Source organism: Pocillopora verrucosa, chromosome 2, assembly GCF_036669915.1.
Source record: "Pocillopora verrucosa isolate sample1 chromosome 2, ASM3666991v2, whole genome shotgun sequence".
NCBI lineage: Eukaryota > Metazoa > Cnidaria > Anthozoa > Scleractinia > Pocilloporidae > Pocillopora > Pocillopora verrucosa.
Window position 1 is genome coordinate 16,526,239 of NC_089313.1, and position 21,051 is coordinate 16,547,289.

The 21,051-nt window shown below is 38.9% G+C and overlaps 4 protein-coding genes across 4 annotated transcripts; 3 read left to right on the top strand and 1 right to left on the bottom strand.

Annotated features, from left to right (window-relative positions):
• Window positions 1-200: 200 nt before the first annotated feature.
• LOC131780962 (F-box/LRR-repeat protein 20-like) lies at window positions 201-1,580 on the top strand. The gene has a single exon (XM_059097593.2). The coding sequence runs from the start codon at window positions 201-203 to the stop codon at window positions 1,578-1,580; it is 1,380 nt and encodes a 459-aa protein (XP_058953576.2).
• Window positions 1,581-2,266: 686 nt separating this feature from the next.
• LOC131781042 (D-amino-acid oxidase-like) lies at window positions 2,267-4,879 on the bottom strand. The gene is made up of 6 exons (XM_059097685.1): window positions 4,734-4,879; window positions 4,390-4,472; window positions 3,570-3,819; window positions 3,359-3,449; window positions 2,981-3,235; window positions 2,267-2,855 (listed from the first exon to the last, which is right to left on the bottom strand). Exons 1-6 carry the CDS (start codon window positions 4,779-4,781, stop codon window positions 2,380-2,382), a joined length of 1,203 nt encoding a protein of 400 aa, XP_058953668.1. The 5' UTR covers window positions 4,782-4,879; the 3' UTR covers window positions 2,267-2,379.
• Window positions 4,880-8,214: 3,335 nt separating this feature from the next.
• On the top strand, window positions 8,215-10,560 carry LOC131781036 (D-amino-acid oxidase-like). Its single transcript, XM_059097679.2, has 6 exons — window positions 8,215-8,350; window positions 8,597-8,679; window positions 8,830-9,079; window positions 9,211-9,301; window positions 9,497-9,751; window positions 9,874-10,560. Exons 1-6 carry the CDS (start codon window positions 8,285-8,287, stop codon window positions 10,347-10,349), a joined length of 1,221 nt encoding a protein of 406 aa, XP_058953662.2. The 5' UTR covers window positions 8,215-8,284; the 3' UTR covers window positions 10,350-10,560.
• A 7,335-nt stretch (window positions 10,561-17,895) lies between these two features.
• Window positions 17,896-20,475, top strand: LOC131781046 (D-amino-acid oxidase-like). Its single transcript, XM_059097690.2, has 5 exons — window positions 17,896-18,010; window positions 18,288-18,620; window positions 18,885-18,975; window positions 19,361-19,615; window positions 19,748-20,475. Exons 1-5 carry the CDS (start codon window positions 17,960-17,962, stop codon window positions 20,221-20,223), a joined length of 1,206 nt encoding a protein of 401 aa, XP_058953673.2. The 5' UTR covers window positions 17,896-17,959; the 3' UTR covers window positions 20,224-20,475.
• The last annotated feature ends 576 nt before the right edge of the window (window positions 20,476-21,051 follow it).

The window sequence follows — 21,051 nt, forward strand, 5'->3', positions numbered from 1 at the left end:
TATTCTCCAGTTGCAGCTGCCATAACCATCACAAAATGTTATTACCTGTAACTCCCTAATTAGCAAAAAGCGCGCGCATTTAGGGTCATTTATTACGTCGTTAATAAGAAGCGAAATCTCCAATGATTTAGAGGTTGTCACCATGACATATTATCAACAATTTGTTTGACGGCGAGCTGAATTCGAGTTACTTTAAACCCATGGATGAAGGTCATACGTCTTTTGTGCTCCATGATATGCCAGATTCCATAATATTACAGATATTCTGTCAATTTACGATCAAAGAACGCCTTTTGTTGCGACGAGTATGTTGGAGGTGGCACCACCTTTTGAAGGACTACAGCGTGTGGAGGAGTATCGATCTTAGTGAGGACTGCTCCCTATCGAGTAAGGTCAATAAAACCATCCTGGAAGGTTGGATCACAGCCTGGGGTAAGACTATTCAGCATATGGATGTTAGCGACTGCAGGTGGCTTACAGATCTCGTTATTCAAAAAGTCGCGCAAAATTGTGCGAATCTCCGTGACTTAAACGTGGAAGGCTGCTTCCAAGTATCCGACACAGGAATGAACGCGATAGCCTCAAACTGCAAGCGCTTAAAGAAGCTAAACGTTTTTCTTAGCGGGGTGTCGGAACAAGGTTTTGAGAGATTTTTAAAGCAGTGCCCAAACTTAGAGGATGTTAAGTTGGGGAGTAGAGGAAATTGCAATCGTATGATAGTGTCTGTGTGTAGTAGTGTGAAAGATTTAAAAGCAATCTCCATTCATGATGTTATCCCGTTTGACGAGGGCGAACCAGTGGTAGATGACCTTTCGCTGTGGAGGCTATGCACTTGTTTCCCAGGGTTGACAGCCATTGATCTTACGTGGTGTTGTTTCATCACTGATGATGCTTTATTTGCACTTCCGTTTTGCTGTCCAAATCTCAAGTCTCTCACTTTTCGGGAATGTCATCAAATTTCAGACCGCGGAGTTCGTGCCGTGTTCCAAGTTTGCCATTTAACCTTGTCAAAAGTACACCTGGAACGTCTTTACAGCATCACAGACGTTCTTACTCTCTCACCGGAAGACCTTAAACCTTTTCCTAATCTGTCATACCTTAAACTGATCGACACATCTATTTCCGACATCGGCGTCGCGAAGATTGCCGAGAAAAGCCCGAACTTACAAACTCTCATTGTTGGAGAGCATTGTTTTAATCCATACAACATCCATGGTGGTTTTATTCCCACCATCGCAGAAACTTGTCAAAAGTTGAGACGATTCAAATTATATTCAGGAAGAATGAAGGACAATTATTTGATTGCTATTGGCGAAAATATACCTTTTATAACCGACCTCTATCTCGGCGATTGTCGTGACTGTACATCTCAAGGGTTAGAGAGGATAATTTTGCGCTGCCGCTGGTTGCAAATATTGCACATTCTAAACTGTTCCCATGTAACCAATAAGACACTGGTTCTTATCTCGCGGAACTTGACGGATCTCAGAGAATTAGAGATTCTAAATTGTAGGAGTATCACCACATTAGATGTTCTAGGACTCAAACAAAAGTTACCAAGGTGCGACGTCCGGTATTAACTGTGAGTGGATAGCACTAAACTCCAAAGATGAATGCTTCGTATTTGCCTCTTATTCATTCGAAGAAGATTTGCAAGGAAAATTTTGGGTTCCATCGAAGCATTCTTTGTCACCCAAGTTAGCACTCTTGTGTTGCGCGTGTGAGTGAAACAATATCCTAATTCATCCAAGAAGCGGCCCAGAAGAGTTGTACGTCGATTACAGTGTGTGGAAGAGATATCGAGAATCATGTACCCTCAGATTTTCTGAGTTAATGCATTGTCATGGTAAACTACGAACAGTTTTCTAAGAGTAAATAAGAAGTGGCAAGATTTTCATCAGGGGTATGCGCCTTAAGTCTTTCTTTGTTCTAAAGATATCACTTCCCTTTATATTGGAAGCAAACGACCCAATTTGAAAGACTTCATCGAACTAAAGTTATACTTCACTTCTATAATTAAACTTTTTTGGCGGTCTCAGTCTTAGTTACCGGACCGACCTCTACTATGTGGTTTTAAGAATGGACAGCTACTCCCAAGATCTGAAGCTGACTAATTCTCCATTCGGAAGTTCAATCGCTTTCTGTGGACCTTATTCAGGTATCAAATACAAGCAAGATATGTTTTCAATTATAATGACTTTAATTAAATATTTGCTTCCAATTCCACAATAAAAAATATATTACAAATTTCTTTGAAATTGTCATATTTATAATTATTCTATAAATTATTCTGTTAAATATACAATGTACACACGAATTTCTCTATTCAGTCAAAACACTCTTATCTCAAAGCTAAAACAGAAAAAGATGGAGAAAGGTTCAAAGCTTTGAAAGATAAATCTGTGGCCTTTTAAAAACACGATCCACCATAGCACTGGCTTCAATAGCACAGCCCCATGAGAAAGTCACACCCGAGCCCCCATGTCCATAGTTGTGCAGAAGAGAAGGACACACAGGATCCCACTCCAGACGAACGTTACCATGGCGAGCAGGACGCAGGCCTACCAACACTTCCTCTACATCATCGTCTCCATAGTTACGGAGGGGTGGATAGAACTCCTTTACTTTCTCAAACATTTTTCTGATTGGTAAATAATCAAGTGTCAGATCTCTGTCCCACTGATGAGGTTGTACCATTCCACCTAGCCACAATTTGTCGTCACCTCTCGGTAGAATGAACACGAAGCTTTGTCCTTCTTTATCTGACTCATCGAACTCCTTGATTATAGAGATGCACATGGAGTGATTGAGTTTGGGCATCAAACTACCGTCGTTTCTCACTTTAAGAATCACCCCTGGAATGACAAAATGTAAAGAGTTATCAGTAATCGAGGCCAAAACCCAATTCTTATCAATTACAATCGGCCCACATAGGATGCCCAACATATATGATTTAGTAGGACATACACAAGTTATTTACCTCTTAGGGGGTAGACATCTTCATCTCCTGCCAGTTCTTTGGCGTTAAGTCCGGAGCAGTTGAAGATCAGCTGAGCTTTGTATTTCTTTTTCAAGTCTTCTGCCTGATCCCTCAACAATCCGTGAATCTCATCGTGTACAAAGCGACAGCCTTTGTCACGACACTGTTTGTAAAGCCACTGCATGTAGGTGACTGTGTCAACCATGGGAGCCATATGTTGATATGCGTCCACAACACCAGTGTCTGTGTTCACACCTGAAGGAGAAAAAAAGCGCCCTATTAATTTAATGGTCTGTTTAGATGCCTTGCATATCTACTTCGTTTGAAAAAAAAAAAGATTCAGAATAGTGAGAAAATGTTTGCTATGATCTAACTTACCAGTTTCATCGATGAGTTTGGCGTCATGGCGAAATCCTGGCAAATGATTGAGCTCATTCATCTTTTCTAACTGTTGAGGCAGATTATTCACCTAAAGAAAGAGAGAGAAAGAGTAAGATCGAGAGAACTATTCAGATTTATCAGAGTCTAATAGTAACAATAATAACAAGACGATACGACGGATAAGAATATGCGGCAAATGTGGAGTTACCTTGTCCTTAAAGTAGAATATAGATTGTCTGAGGAAAGCTCCAGTTTCCTTCGAGTTCATAGCCAACTCCATGAACTTGGCATAGCCATCCATGCACCAAACCTTGGCTCTCTCCAGTGACTTTTCATTTGTGTGTCGCCCACAGACCGCTGGAGGCCACTCCCATAGAGCGCCAGCGATCTCAGAAGTGATGCGTTTACCGGAGGAGACTGGGGAGGCGTACTCCTTTGCTAAAACTGTCACTTTGTACCTATGAACGGTGAATGATTTAACAACATTAAAGAACATTTTCATTGCATCTTTATTTAAAAAAAGCCGCCTAAAGAATCGTCCCTATTTACTGTCTAAGAGTGGACAGGTTTAAAACCAAATTCTGTTTGTATAAAATGTGGATTTACTTCATTTTTTTTCCACTATGAGAATTCTTTGCAAGAAATGGAATGGCAGTATTTCGTAATCGGATTTGAACGCTGGCTTTTTTCCACTTGGAAATTAACTGTAGCCGTATTCACCAGCCTGTTTTGAGATCTTAGAAATCATCCTAAATAGCTGTGCGAATTGCACAAAGCCAGTAGCATTTATAAATATTTTTCTTTTTCTGAGCTCTGTGCTTCATGTTGTCAGTGATGGCTGCAGAGACAAATTTTGTCGCGTTTTTGCCGAAAAATCAGGAACCAAGCTTTCGTAACATGAAAGCCGCAAAAGTTCGCGGAAATGTCGCATATGCCTCGCATGATTGGGCTTTCACTTTCCGCTTTTGTCGCTGATCTTGTATAATCTTTTAATAGCCGGAAAAAATTTAGTCTAATTTTCAACTTACCCTTTATTCAACAACTGCAGAGCACTGGTCATTCCAACAACTCCGCCTCCAATAATTAACACACGAGGAGCTTTCTGAGAGTTCTAGAATCCAAGGGAGAAAATTCAGAAAATAGTTTCTTTCTTTATCTCCGTCAGGGCGGGATGTCTCGGTGGTTGATGTGCATTTTCAATGTAAAAAGTATTAATCTGATATGTTCTCCTAAATTTTCTTCATTTTTATCGAGTATTGACTAAGAACAATCATTTACCCTAATACAAAACAGTTCCTCGAAAAAATCAGATCACATACAGGTAATTCATCTTTTTTCCCGTAAATTCGTGCTCATATGTTAGAATCCTTACCTTGAGTTTCCTTGTGTTGTCTAAAGTTCTTCCAAACTGGAGAGCCATAGTCTTAAAGGTTGCTTCTAGAAGTTAAGATTACTTCTCAGGTATGTCTTCAGTGCTTTCTGTTTTCTAGAGTCTTCAAGCTAATGTTGTCCCTTTTGCCGACATTTTTCCCATTTTATAGCCATTTCAAACAAGGTGATATTAAAAATTCGGAAACAGGACAATTGTTCTTCCTTAATGACTGACGTCAGTGATTCATGAGGAATATTTGATGGGCAACATGTACTGAACTGACGCAAACTAACTTACGCGACAGTCACGTTCACTAATGAAAAATTACCTCTATCGTTTTTTCGCGCTCGTTAACGCCTGGGCGCAATTTTAAGTCGCTTTAGATGACAGATTCTTCTGATCAAATCATAGATGATGTACATAACGTGTTTATATTTGCGAAATTCATGTTAGCCAAAATCGGCGAATCCACACGTATTCCGTCAAAGCATGTCTTGGACAGTTTGACAATTAATCCCCCCTTGATGGATGATAAAATGTTTATCTCTGTATCCAATGCATTATTTCCTCCCACAGACTGCTAAGCAAACGGAGTGGAAGAACGTGACTGACCGACTGGCCGGTTTTTCCTAATTGCCACGTCCATGGCAACAGACGTGACAGTCACACAGCACAGAGGTCACGGATTGCAAGTCACGTAATCAAGTATTACCTACAACGTCAGAAACGAGTTCTTTTGCTTAAATTGTTGTTTTTCATTCCACTTTATACGGCCTTAGACCCTTTAAAAGAAGGAAAATACCGAACAAGATCACATCGAGAGTTCAAACTATTCAAAGCTTTCAAGTTGAAGTTGGTGACTTGAGCCAAAAGCAGAACAAATTGATTTAGTATTCGTGATTGAGTGATAAATTTCCGGCTGATTGACGGCAAAACGTGTTCATAGATTTTTCCTCCGGCAATCTATCGTTCGCAAAAAGGTACACATTGCGTATTTTTTTTCTACCCTAAAAAAAGAAAATTAACAGTCCGGATATACAAGGAAACTTTATTCACTCTTTGTTATTGTCCTTTCAAAAAATCTTTAATTATTTTGACATCTTTACATACTATTGTCACCGGGTGACGTGAGTGTTATCACAGCTTAACTTGCCTCATGTAAATGACAAAGCAGTTTGATGTTTTTATTTTTTTCTGTGTCTAAGAGATTGGATAAATTCCTCAATCGCTATATGTGACGTTTAATATTCTGATTGTAAGAGAAATAGCTCATTGGAACATCCTGATATTAATCAACGTGGCATTCTCATCTATGTTTTATTTTTGCATGCGTTACGTCTTACTTCCTTTAGCAAATGGCCCCGAGTTGGGTAGCTGTGTAGCTCTCAGCATGGAGTAGCGAATAGCTTAGAACACAATTTTTTTAACAATTTGAAAAAGCCGTAACTTAATTCAGGGACCGAAAAGCTTTTCAGGTAATTCCAATTGAGACCCAGGTTGGTCCAGCTAAAAGAGTCAGAATATTTGTCTTTGCTGTTAAGTTAAGACTCTGACGTAGTGTCAAATCTTTCCAAATGCTACCTGTTTTCACGCCCGAACACGGAGCCACTTACAATATAACAATTATCCGCTTTTGAGTCTATAGGTTTGCGACTATGCTCTTGTCAGAGAACCAAGACTATAATATAACAAAACACTCGCGCATGAAAAGCCGAGCAAAATTAGACAGAATATTACGCCTTAAGGAACCAAACAATATCCAACAATTTTGATTCCTTGGAGGACAATAGCAATGACTACAACGGCAATGACGACTTAAGAGATTTGTAGCAGTAAATGACGAATAAAATGTAGAAAAAAATTCAGTCTAAATAGTGATGAAAACCCTAAATTGGTAGGACTGTATGCCCCATAAAAATTTTAAACCAGGTCTTTAGATTTAAAATAACTTTTGCGTGGTGCTTAATTTGAGTATAATTTCATTTTAATCCTTATATTCTTCAAGTCACGAAAGCGTTTTTTTGCTAACCCAACGGTCTAAAAAGTACAAGAGATTTTGGTTTTGCCTTATACAATGGGCTAGGCTGTACGCAAGCTGGCAGTAAACCAATTGATTTTTTGCTCCACTGTTGGCATCTAATCAATCCGCTAACAACAGATTTTCAAGAAGCATACTTAATTAATAAGCCCCCGTTCAAACTGGGCCCACGCACCTACATTTTATCACTTGCGTGTTCATATATCAGTAACTTCTATATGATTAGTGATGAGAATTCGGAAATGCAGATGGTGGAGGCGGTTTTTTCACGTTTTCTTCCAGTAAAATGCTATTTTTCTTTTTCTTTTTATTTTCGAGCGTTACACACGGAAATGAACTCATGACCTGTAACAGTTTACCAACTTATGTTTTTTTGTCTAGTCTCCACAGAAGAACAGCAAACTCCTTTTGACGCTATAAAGTAAACCTAGTGATCGTTCGCTCTGAGTCGAGTATACCTGATGTGTCAATTTAAGGTCGTTTGACTCACCGCCTCTTGTTGGGTGGGTTTACTTCCGATGATTTAAATTAGCAGTTTGACGACACGTTTTCTATTGATCGATATGGGCCAGATTCATTGAGGCAAAACGGGCTGTATCTAACGATTTGATTGCGAGCCATCTTAGATCAAATTTGCCTCAAACTTGATAGGCAATTTCATTACGCCCCTCAAAATCTTTTCCCAACACAGGAATACTAAAAACTCATTGCCCGGAAAGCTGTCGCAGCCGGACAGCCTTTGCTCCAGGTTATCAAGCAACGTTCGTGCTGGGTGCCTAATGTCATGCGTAATGCATAAATACGTGACTGGTGTATTGTGTGACAACAAGTCTGTTGCTATGGGCGAATAGCGTCTTCGAGGAGTCCACGTGGAAATGACGGGTCTGTCAGTAAGTCACGTTCTCAAATTAACGTTTTCTGAGAATTTTTGAGTGAAAGTAACATATCGAGAGAATATACATAGATGATAATTTCGTCCCCAATCCAGAGAGACTGAGTCGTTAATGTGTCGGTAGTTACCTAAGGCTTCTTTGCGAAAAAGTCACGTATTAGATACCTGCGACTTTGAAGATTTTAGCTGTCAGACAGTCCCCTCTCTCCCCTCCCCCCTCCTTAAAAAGAAAAAACAACAGCAACAGCTTTATATATAACTTAATTCAAAATACCTCCGATAGACACCGAACCTCTTTCCCACAAGAAACAGCTTACATCAATACATGTACTTTTTGACCTTTTTTCCAACTTTTTTTAATGTGTGTACAGTAAACGTGACTTTGCCTATTATATGAGTTTGTCTGCGTCAGCACATGTTGCCCAGTCATGCATATTGACGTCACGCGTTCATAGAGAAAGGATTGCTCTATTTCCGAATTTTTCGATGCCCCCTTGTGTGACATGTCTATAAAACGGAGAATACATTTGCAAGTGAATCAGATCAGCTTGAAGACTCACGGAACAAAACTATAAGGGCTTGAAGACTCAAGGAACAGAACTATAAGTGCTTGAAGACTAAATGTTCACCGAAAACATGCCTGTTTTACAGTTTGGAACAACCTTGGACACCTCCAAAAAACTAAAAGTAAGAATTCTTAATCTTGTTAACTCGCAATGGAAAATATTTTAATCAAGCTTTCAGTGTCATTTGTGATTGTTGGTTCTCAGTAAAGTTTCCGACACTGACAAGATAGCGAAAACTGAGAGACAGCTTAATACCGACTTGGAAAAACTCAAATTACAACTTGAAATATAGTGATGAAAAATTTATGAAAGAAAGGAACAACTTACACATAGAGGAACTGAACATACTTTTTTCGTTTCATCCTAGAACGCTCAGAAAGCTCCTCGTGTATTGATTATTGGTGGCGGAGTTGTTGGAATGACCAGTGCTTTACAGTTGTTGAATAAAGGGTAAGTTTGTCACTGACTTATTTTTCTATATATGAAAAAACGTTTGGAAAGAAGCGAAAAAAAATCGAGAGAAACATAAAGGTTTTGACGTCTTAGATCATTTGTTAGTGCCCAGTCTCATTTCTCCCTCAAATATCACCCTTGTTTTAGGTACAAAGTGACAGTCTTAGCGAAGGAGTACGCCTCCCCAGTCTCCTCCGGTAAACGTATCACTTCTGAGATCGCTGGCGCTCTGTGGGAGTGGCCTCCAGCGGTCTGTGGGCGACACACAAACGAAAAGTCACTGGAGAGAGCGAAGGTTTGGTGCATGGATGGCTATGCCAAGTTCATGGAGTTGGCTATGAACTCAAAGGAAACTGGAGCTTTCCTCAGACAATCTATCTTCTACTTTAAAGACAAGGTAATTCTTCATTTGCAGAACATTTTATCGGGGTAATCGTTTTGTCTTGTGTCTTGTAGTATTGAATTTATCTCTCAAATGTCAAAAAAGTTTTCAATTTAACACCAAACTCTTGCTCTTTCTTTCTTCAGGTGAACAATCTTCCTCAACAGTTGGAAAAGATGAACGAACTGAATCATTTGCCAGGATTCCGTCATGACGCCAAACTCATCGAAGAAACTGGTAAGTTTGATCATAGTAAAAAAGAAAAAAAAAGGGGCTTTCCCCTTTTCAATATTTTGCTGAACAATGAATAATCTTCTCTGAAAAGCGTCCACACTGAGAAAAAGGATTCCCGTTTGAACGCTTCGCTAACTACGAAGCTTTCCAATTGACAGCTAAATAAATAAGGAATATTGCTAATTTCTTCTCCTTCAGGTGTGAACACAGACACTGGTGTTGTGGACGCATATCAACATATGGCTCCCATGGTTGACACAGTCACCTACATGCAGTGGCTTTATAAACAGTGTCGTGACAAAGGCTGTCGCTTTGTACACGATGAGATTCACGGGTTGTTGAGAGATCAGGCAGAAGACTTGAAAAAGAAATACAAAGCTCAGCTGATATTCAACTGCTCTGGACTTAGCGCCAAAGAACTGGCAGGAGATGAAGATGTCTACCCCCTAAGAGGTAAATAACTTGTGTATGTCCTACTAAATCATATATGTTGGGCATCCTATGTGGGCCGATTGTAACAGACAAGAATTGAGTTGGCCTTGATTACCGATCTCTCTTTCCATTTTGCATTCCAGGAGTGATTCTTAAAGTGAGAAACGACGGAAGTTTGATGCCCAAACTCAATCGCTCCATGTGCATCTCTATAATCAAGGAGTTCGACGAGTCAGATAAAGAAGGACAAAGCTTCGTGTTTATTCTACCGAGAGGTGACGACAAATTGTGGCTGGGTGGAATGGTACAACCTCATCAGTGGGACAGAGATCTGACGCTCGATTATCCACCAATCAGAAAGATGTTTGAGAAAGTAAAGGAGTTCTATCCACCTCTTCGTAACTATGGAGACGATGATGTAGAAGAAGTTTTGGTAGGCCTGCGTCCTGCTCGTCATGGTAACGTTCGTCTGGAGTGGGATCCTGTGTGTCCTTCTCTTCTGCACAACTATGGACATGGGGGCTCGGGTGTGACTTTCTCATGGGGCTGTGCTATTGAAGCCAGTGCTATGGTGGATCGTGTTTTTAAAAGACCACAGATTTACCTTTCAAAGCTATAACCTTTTTTCACCTTTTCCTGTTTTCGTAATTTATGAGCTCATTTTGAACTCCTTGTAGGAGAAAGGTCTTGAATCAGCTGTGCGATCGAAGGCTATTGAATGAATTGAGAATGTTACTTGTGCATTGTACATTTTATTTATCAAAAAAAAAAACAAAACAAAAGTTATATTATTATTTAAACGAAATTTGTATAATACTGTATGAAATAGTGTGCGAGGCGAATATTGAATAAAGATTATTTTTTGTAAATTATTTATTTCTTTATTTTGCCTCATGGCCGGAGCAGACCCCAATGAGTTCCATTACGACTCGAACTGTCGAAATTGATCAACATGTAACTCCTGAGCACAATTTCAAATATAAGTTAGCATGCAGATTATGGGAATATTTAAATTTTAGATATATTTATCGATAAACAGTGGATAGCGTGGAGGGCTTTGATTGGCTTCTGATACTCCGACGATCCGCACGGAATTTGCACCTGAAAATATTTCAATCGTTGCAGGAATAAATGAGTTGAAATCATCTTTTGGTGTCCTATTATTTCACTATCTAAGTGTTCACGAAAACAGCTAAGAAGCGGTGGATATACATCACCGCTTTGCGCCTGGAGGAGGGTTTGGTCATGATGAAACATCAAATTCTGAATTATTTAAAAGAATAATGTAACGATCAAAATGGGGGCCTATTATCACTTTGTCGGGCATTACAGAGCACTTTGTGGACTTAAATGGAGAGTTTGGCGGGCTGAAATGTACTTCCTCTCACAAACTTCTAAGCAAACGCAGTGGAAGAACGTGACTGATATACACAGCACATAGGTCACGGATTGCAAGTCACGTAATCAAGTATTACTTATAGTGTCAGAAACGAGTTCTTTTGCTTAAAAATTTTTGTTTTTCATTCCACTTTATACAGCCTTAGACCCTTTAAAAGAAGGAAAGTACCGAACAAGATCACATCGAGAGTTCAAACTTTTCAAAGCTTTTAAGTTGAAGTTGGTGACTTGAGCCAAAAGCAGAACAAATTGATTTAGTATTCGTGATTGAGTGATAAATTTCCGGCTGATTAACGGCAAAACGTGTTCATAGATTTTTCCTCCGGCAATCTATCGTTCGCAAAAAGGTACACGTTGCGTGTACCTTTTTTTTTTACCTTCCTTAATAAAAGAAAATTAACAGTTCGGATCTACAAGGAAACTTCATTCACTCTTTATTGTTGTCCTTTCAAAAAATCTTTAATTATTTTGACATCTTTACCATTGTCACCGAGTGACGTGAGTGTTATCACAACTAAACTCGCCTCATACAAAGGACAAGGCAGTTTGATGTTTTGATCATCAAGTTTCTAAAAGATCGGATAAATTCCTCAGTCGCTATATGTGACGTTTAGTATTCTGATTGTAAGAGAAATAGCTCATTGGAACATCGTGATATTGATTAAGTTGGCATTCTGATCTGTTTTATTTTTGCATGCGTTACGTCAACTCTTTCCCTTAACAAATGTCCCCGAATTGGGTGGCTGTGAAGCTCCCAGCATGGAGTAGCGAATAGCTTAGAACACAATTTTTTTAACAATTTGAAAAAGCCGCAACTTAATTCAGGGCCGAAAAGCTTTTTAGGTAATTCCAATTGAGGCCCGGGTTGGTCCAGCTAAAAGAGTCAGAATATTTGTTTTTGCTGTTAAGTTAAGACTCTGACGTAGTTTCAAATCTTTCCAAATGCTACTTGTTTAAAGCATTTTCACGCCCGAACACGGAGCCACTTACAATATAACAATTATCCGCTTTTGAGTCTATAGGTTTGCGACTTTGTTTATAATATAGCAAAACACTCACGAATGAAAAGCCGAGTAAAATTAGACAGAATATTACGCGTTAAAGAACTAAACAATATCCAACAATTTTGATTCCTTGGAGAACAACAGCAATGACTACAAAAAAATGACGACTTAAGAGATTTGTTTCAAATCTTTCCAAATGCTACTTGTTTAAAGCATTTTCACGCCCGAACACGGAGCCACTTACAATATAACAATTATCCGCCTTTGAGTCTATAGGTTTGCGACTTTGTTTATAATATAGCAAAACACTCACGAATGAAAAGCCGAGTAAAATTAGACAGAATATTACGCGTTAAAGAACTAAACAATATCCAACAATTTTGATTCCTTGGAGAACAACAGCAATGACTACAAAAAATGACGACTTAAGAGATTTGTTGGCACGAGAAGAAAAAGTGAAGCAGTAAATGAAGAATAAAATGAAGCAAAAAAATTCAGTTTAAATAGTGATGAAAACCCTAAATTGGTAACACTGTATGCCCCATAAAAATTTTAAACCAGGTCTTTAGATTTAAAATAACGTTTGTGTGGTGATTAATTTGATTATAATTTTTTCATTTTTAATTCTTCAAGTCAGGAACGCGTTTTTTTGCTAACCCAACAGTCTAAAAAGTACAAGAGATTTTGGTTTTGCCTTATACGATGGGCTAGGCTGTACGCAAGCTGGCAGTAAACCAATTGATTTTTTGCTCCACTGTTGGCATCTAATCAATCTGCTAACAACAGATTTTCGAGAAGCATCCTTAATTAATAAGCCCCCGTTCAAACTGGGCCCACGCACCTACATTTTATCACTTACGTGTTCATGTATCAGTATCTTCTATCTGATTAGTGATGAGAATTCGGAAATGCAGATGGTGGAGGCGGTTTTTTCACGTTTTCTTCCAGTAAAATGCTATTTTTCTTTTTCTTTTTATTTTCGAGCGTTACACACGGAATGAACTCATTACCTGTAACAGTTTACCAACTTATATTTTTTTGTCTAGTCTCCACAGAAGAACAGCAAAAACCTTTTGACGCTTTAAAGTAAACGTAGTGATCGTTCGCTCTGAGTCGAGTATACCTGATATGTCAATTTAAGGTCGTTTGACTCACCGCCCCTTGTTAAATGGATTTACTTCCGATGATTTAAATAAGCAGTTTGACGACATGTTTTCTATTGATCGATATGGGCCAGATTCATTGAGGCAAAACAAGCTATATCGAACGGTTTGATTGCGAGCCATCACGCAACACGCAACGTTCGTGCTGGGTGCCCAATGTCATGCGTAATGCATAAATACGTGACTGGTGTATTGTGTGACAACAAGTCTGTTGCTATGGGCGAATAGCGTCTTCGAGGAGTCCACGTGGAAATGACGGGTCTGTCAGTAAGTCACGTTCTCAAATTAACGTTTTCTGAGAATTTTTGAGTGAAAATGACATATCGAGAGAATATACATAGATGATAATTTCGTCCCCAATCCAGAGAGACTGAGTCGTCAATGTGTCGGTAGTCCCTGAGGCTTCTTTGCGAAAAAGTCACGTATTGCTTAACAGATACGTGCGGCTTTAAAGATTTTAGCTGTCAAACAGTCCCCTCTCCCCTCTCTCCCCTTCCCCCCCCCAAAAAAAAAACCAACAACAACAACAGCTTTATATATGACTTGATTCAAAATACCTCCGATAGACACTGAACCTCTCTCCCACAAGAAACAGCGTACATCAATACATGTACTTGTTGACCCTTTTTTCCAATTTTTTTTTAATGTGTGTACAGTAAACGTGACCTTTGGCTATTGTATGAGTTTGTCTGCGTAGGTACATGTTGTCTAGTCATGGTAGATTCCTCAGGAATATTGACGTCACGCGTTAATTTTTTAATTCACGCGAATTTTTCGATGCGAATTTTTCAAGGGCTAACGTGTTTTTCTATTAAAAAAAAAAGTTTAGAGAGAAGCGAAGAAAAATAAGGAAAAGTCACTGGAGAGAGCCAAGGTTTGGTGCATGGATGGCTATGCCAAGTTCATGGAGTTCGCTATGAACTCAACGCTGATGTAGGGGAGGTGTTGGTAGGCCTGTGTCCTGCTCGCCATGGTAACGTTCGTCTGGAGTGGAATCCTGAGTGTCCTTGTCTTCTGCACAACTATGGACATGGTGGCTCGTGTGACTTTTTCATGGGGCTGTGCTATTGAAGCCAGTGCTATGGTGGATCGTGTTTTTAAAAGGCCACAGATTTATCTTTCAAAGCTTTAACCTTTTTTCACCTTTTCCTGTTTTCGTAATTTATGAGCTCATTTTGAACTCCTTGTAGGAGACAGGTCTTGAATCAGCTGTGTGATCGGAGGCTATTGAATGAATCGAGAATGTTACTTGTGCACTGTACATTTTATTTATCAAAGAAAGACAAAACTTGTATCATTATTTAAATGAAATTTGTGTAATACTGTATGAAAAAGTGTGCGAAGCAAATATTGGATAAAGGTTATTTTTGGTAAATTATTTATTTATTTATTTTGCCGCATGGCCGGAGCAGACCCCAATAAGTTCCATTACGACTCGAACTGTCAGAATTGATCAACATGTAACTCCTGTGCACAATTTCAAACATAACTTAGCATGCAGATTATGGGAATATTTAAATTTTAGATATACTTAAACAGTGGATAGCGTAGAGGGCTTTAATTGGCTTCTGATACTCCGACGATCCTTTGCTATTCATCTACGAGCAACTCGCACGGAATTTGCACCTGAAAATATTTCAATCGTTGCAGGAATTAATGAGTTGAAATCATCTTTTAGTGTCCTATTATTTCACTATCTAAGTGTTCACCATAACAGCCAACAAGCGGTGGATATACATCACCGCTTTGCGCCTCGGTTAATGTATCCCCCACAAATCACCTTCCCTTCGGTGAACAGTAGTTAGTTAGGTATATCAAGTGGAGGGTTTGGTCATGATGAAACATCAAATTCTGAATTATTTAAAAGAATTATGTAACGATCAAAATGGGGACTTATTAGCACTTTGTCGGGCATTGTAGAGCACTTTGTGGACTTAAATGGAGTTTTTGGCGGGCTGAAATGTATTTGATGCCGCTTGCACGCTCATGTGATTGTTCAGATCGTTTTGTTGTCATTTTTTTAAATGTTTGTTTTATCAATGCCCTCCAAAGTACTAAAATGACTCTGATTCGGGCCCAAAATATATTTATGCCCGCGAACATAAACTCTATTAAAATGTTTTGTTTCTTAAGTTAATTATATTGACGTAATTAACTTACACACATCTGTGACTTTACAACAAAAACTGGAAAAATTCACTGGTTTTTGTTCACTTTCTAGCAACTTCCGAAAGAACACACTAAATCATTTTGGAACAAATTTATACACCAGCATTAAACTGACTTCTGTTCATAACCCGCACCAACTCTTGTTTTATCTTCGTTGGCATACAATGTTAAAAGAAAAATATTTCGTAATATTACATTTTTCCGCTTATGTGCTTTTACTAATGGAACTTATACTTACGAAGATCACGTTCAAACTGTAATGTTTTCATTCAAATACGTAACAAGAAAATGACTAAGGGGAATTTTTCCGTAGCACGTCATATACCGAAAATGATGAGATACAACGGAATTGATTGGTCAACAGGACGAAAAAATATGAAATAAAATACATCATGATGGGCAATACATCCCATGGTATCCACAAAATATTTTTCCTGAACGCCTTCGAATGAGTTAAATGAGCGTTCAGTTCGAACAGAAGTCGTGTTCCTGCTCATATGATTTAATTTTTTCCGAGGTTTCCTAGAAACAACGGCTGACAATCTTTGAGAGGTGGAGCTCAATATAACCACCCTGGATGACGGAAATACTTATTTATAAGTATTTTAAAATTTTACGAAGTTTTTTTTTAATGTGAGCCAAGAAAATTTCATCACTTGGTCTTGTCTGGCTTTGGGTCGTTCCTCTGTGCGTGATCATGATGGTTCAAAAAATTATTTTGACAAGAGCCAGTTTCTGATTTATCATGCTATATCACCCTTTCTGACGCCCGAAATCAAGAGGAAAGAAATTTTCACCTCTTCCGCCTCTTTTCCTTGTTCTCTTTCATTGTCAAAATTTAGCATTGCGAAAACAGGAAAATTGGGCTAAATGCAACATTTTGAAGCTAAGGAAGTTGAAAGCCATAAAACAACCTTGAAAACTTGTCCTTGATCCCTTTGGAAATAAAGAGTATATTAGGGCCCACGTTTTGAGGATTGTACCTTAGCGTAAGACGGACCTGAGGGAAAATGTATAAACATTAAAACTTTCTGCAAAGCTACCAAACCAAATCGAAACATTTTTGGCTATTCAGTCCTCGGTTAGCTTAATCGTGCTTTGAACAACGCAGCCCAGTTTGGAACCTACGTCAACTCAAAAAATGTCGAGGAGGTGAAGTGATACCAGCGGTCATCTTTGATACTGCGCCAAATAATTAAAAATACACTACTGAACGTGTCTGAGATCTGCATGACATGAAACACGGGGAGTGAGTTTATAATGTTCAACTCCGTAGTTTTACCAGAATATTCCCCTGTCGTATTTGGTTTAGGCACTCATGGAGCTTTTTGAATGGTGTGTGCCTAATACCATAACGCATTTTCTTTAGAATGGCTGACAAGTTTTTTTTCGCGCTGAAAGCAAAATTGAGGTGAATCGTTTGGCCGCTCTAAGTAATTGAGAGAGGTGAGAACAGCCTGAAAACACAGAAAAAATTCGAATTATAAAATGCTTTTGCATTACCGAAGAGATATAACTGTGAGTATTAGGTTGAATGAGCCAATTTAGACATATTCCGCGAAAACATTACTTTCAAATCCACTCGGCCTTGAAATATCTGTCATTAAATCTTATTCAAGGATGATTTGATTTTCTTTTCGACGAAAATACCGATAATCACAAAATTGCTCAGTTAGTATTTTCTCAAATTCAATAAATTTTATAATTTGTTTTGCATCACTGACGTGCAGCTCACTTCAGGATCAGAAGGGGGCAACAGTTGAAGAGAGTCGGACTCAATTGACATGCAGCTGTTTTCTTGAAAACTCATTTTTTAGATTTCTACTCTTACCGTAAGAATCTTTTATTGTATCTTTAGTAACGTTTATTTTTAGTTACCTTTGTACTTTACCGTGCATTGATTTAAAAATGATATAGCTCGACCTGGTGAACCGTTAATCAAACAGTCAGTTCTCAGATCTCAGCCAGACACGTAAACGGAAAATTGTGATACGATAGGTCACGCTTGGTTAAACAGGAGAGCGAAACGGTGAATGACTTCCTTGTTTTGATTTTTCTGGGTAAGTTTAAAACGCATAATTTTCTCACTTTGATGTTGACAAGTGATCAAAATAAATGATTGCAAAGCTGTATCTTTTAAAGACATGCTTGACTGAAGCTGCCGCTCAAGAATTCAAAGCGGATAGGTTACGGTTGATCTTATCCATGCTTAATCGCACGCAAGAACGTGACTTGACATTGATATTGAAATTAAAAGAAGAAAAAAACCCTTTCGATAGGTAAGGGTCCTTGGCATTTAGGAATCTTTAGGCACTGCATACATGGCTATATACAAAACATGTAGATCTGCACGTGTTTTTTCGGCCCTAGAAATATAAATGCGAATTCAGAGCATGTTCGGGTTCATCTGTTAATTGCTATTGGTTATGAACAAGTCAATAAGTACTCGACGCTGAAGAATATTGGAGTGGAGGGCTTTTAAACAACTATTGAGAATGCCGATACAGTTTCCACAGAAAAAAACCTCAGGTTCTCGATCCACTAAGGTAAAACTGGCTTTTGCCATTTCAGAAATTTCTGTACTCGTCTTAATTCTTAGGTTATAAAGTGAGTGTCACACTTTTTCGTCAACTTGAGCGCTGTGCACATAAAAACTTGTACTCCTATTACCTTCATGACGTACAACACATAAACGGAAAATGAAAATTTATTTTTAAAAATCAATACCCATCTTAATGTTTCCGTCTCTTCTGAGGAATTGATTTTCCATCTAGCATTTTTCCTGTGTAAATTTTGCTTTAACTAAAGTCCTGTCTTGTACAGAGGTCTTCGCGCGCTCCACGCGTGTTGGTGATTGGGGGCGGAGTCGTAGGCATGACGTCAGCATTACAGCTTCTGCAGAAAGGTTGCAAGGTAACAGTTTTAGCCAAAGAGTTCGCCTCCCCAGTCTCCTCTGGTAAACGCATCACTTCTGAGATCGCTGGCGCTTTATGGGAGTGGCCTCCAGCGGTCTGTGGGCGACATACAAATGAAGAGTCACTGGAGAGAGCTAAGGTTTGGTGCATGGACAGCTATGCCAAATTCATGGAGTTGGCTATGAACTCAAAGGAAAGTGGAGCTTTCCTCAGACAATCTATCTTCTTCTTTAAGGACAAGGTAAATGCCCAGCCTGTTAGTTGCATTGCTTGCGTGTAAACTTGTAAACGAGCCATTTGGAAGTGAGGAGGCCTGATAAAGACTTTTCTTGCATGAGCTTGAATGGGAATTTGGTGCCCGCTTACCTAAGGGAGGAGTGGAGAGGGGAAGGGGGGAGGGTGGGGGGAGGGAGGGGGTACCGAGTCCGATTTTAAGATAGACTGAACTTTTTTTTTAAATTTCTAATGGGCCTCTGATCTCTTTTTTTTTCTCTAAAAATCGAAGGTTAAAGATCTTCCTCAACAGTTGGAAAAGATGAATGAACTGAACCATTTGCCAGGATTCCGTCATGACGCCAAACTCATCGAAGAAACTGGTACAGTTGCAACCTTTTTACAATAAACATAAGAATTTTAACAGTAGAATGTGAATAGAATGTGCTCGCGAGTTCTCTTCACCTTCGGCTCATTCCTATCTCTTTGGTATTTGCCTTCCCCGTCACATAACAAATTAACCACAATTTGATTGATACATAATTGTTGATTCCAATCGCCGGTAGCTTCTAGTGGCCCAAAACTGAGCGACTCAACCATCTCCGTCCTAAGGCCAAAGATTATTTCCTGTCTTAGAGCGCTATTACAGACTAAAAATGCGGAAGTTCTCTTTAATTCCCCTTCCATTATTGAAAGGTGTAATGTGTCTTAAACGTTTGTGTGACTTACCAAATGACCTGCCATTGATAACGTTTTCTTTCCATTTAGCTGTAAACACAGACACTGGTGTTGTGGACGCATATCAACACATGGCTCCCATGGTTGACACAGTCACCTACATGCAGTGGCTTTACAAACAGTGTCGTGACAAAGGCTGTCGCTTTGTACACGATGAGATTCACGGATTGTTGAGAGATCAGGCAGAAGACTTGAAAAAGAAATACAAAGCTCAGCTGATCTTCAACTGCTCTGGACTCAACGCCAAAGAACTGGCAGGAGATGAAGATGTCTATCCTCTGAGAGGTAAATAAATCTCGTGAAACGTGCAGTCTGAGATCAGTTCAGTTGTGATATGTTTAACAAAATTACGTCTCTTCCTTGATAAGAAAGGTGTTGAATCCGTATCCTTGTCCTTCAAAATCTCTCTCATTGCAGGGGTGATTCTTAAAGTGAGGAACGACGGAAGTTTAATGCCCAAACTCAATCACTCCATGTGCATATCTATAATCAAGGAGTTCGATGAGTCAGATAAAGAAGGACAAAGCTTCGTGTTCATTTTGCCTCGAGGTGACGACAAACTATGGCTGGGTGGAATGGTACAACCTCACCAGTGGGACAGAGATCTAACGCTCGATTATCCACCTATCAGAAAGATGTTTGAGAAAGTAAAGGAGTTCTATCCACCCCTTCGTAACTACGGAGACGATGATGTAGAGGAAGTGTTGGTAGGCCTGCGTCCTGCTCGCCATGGCAACGTTCGTCTGGAGTGGGATCCTGTGTGTCCTTCTCTTCTGCACAACTATGGACATGGGGGCTCGGGTGTGACTTTCTCATGGGGCTGTGCTATTGAAGCCAGTGCTATGGTGGATCGTGTTCTCAAAAGGCCACAGATTTTGTATTCAAAACTTTGATCCTTCCAACACTCTTCCTTTAAAAAATAGAAAAAAAATCCTTTGTAATAGTCCATAAAATGTATTTGATTAAAAAAATGACATATATCATAGTTGAGTAAACAGAGAAAGTATCAATTGTTATATTTATTAATAAGCCATGTGTAGACATAATTATGGAGAAGTCTAGTGTCACACAAATTATTATTTTATTTAGACTGGCAACAATTCGATGTCTATGGAGGAAATAGCAAACAAAGATACAATGTTTTTTTTGATATTCTATTTCAATAATTATTATCTTATAGATATCTTGGTTGTATATCAGCATCTGGGCAACTGTCCACCTACCCCTCCCCTAACCCAACATTAACCTTAACTTGTTATCAATTGATTGTTGTTGGGTTAGGGGAGGGGTAGGTGGGCAGTCGCCCAGATACTGATATTGATCGAGCTTTTGTTACATCCTGTGTGCATACTCTGGCCTCCTAAGTTTGAACTGCAAAATTGACTATCTTTCTCGAGGATTCAGAGTCGATAATTTGACTATGCTTTAAATTTTGCAACGTCAAAAGCCCTTAAATTACCAGTCATATGAAAACATGTTAAGATTTTCTAAATATTGTATTAATTCATCATATAGAATCTACATTTAACCACGAGAGTTTTTGTGCTCGTGTTGCTTCATCAAGATACTAATTGTAGTTTAATTTTGAATCAGATTTATTCAAGAATAAAATACTGTTTATCTTAACAAATTAACAGTGTCTTCAATACGATGCGAACATTTTGCTGACCTCAACATTTTTACTGAGTCTCAACATTCTTGAATTTTTCCTGTGATGAAAT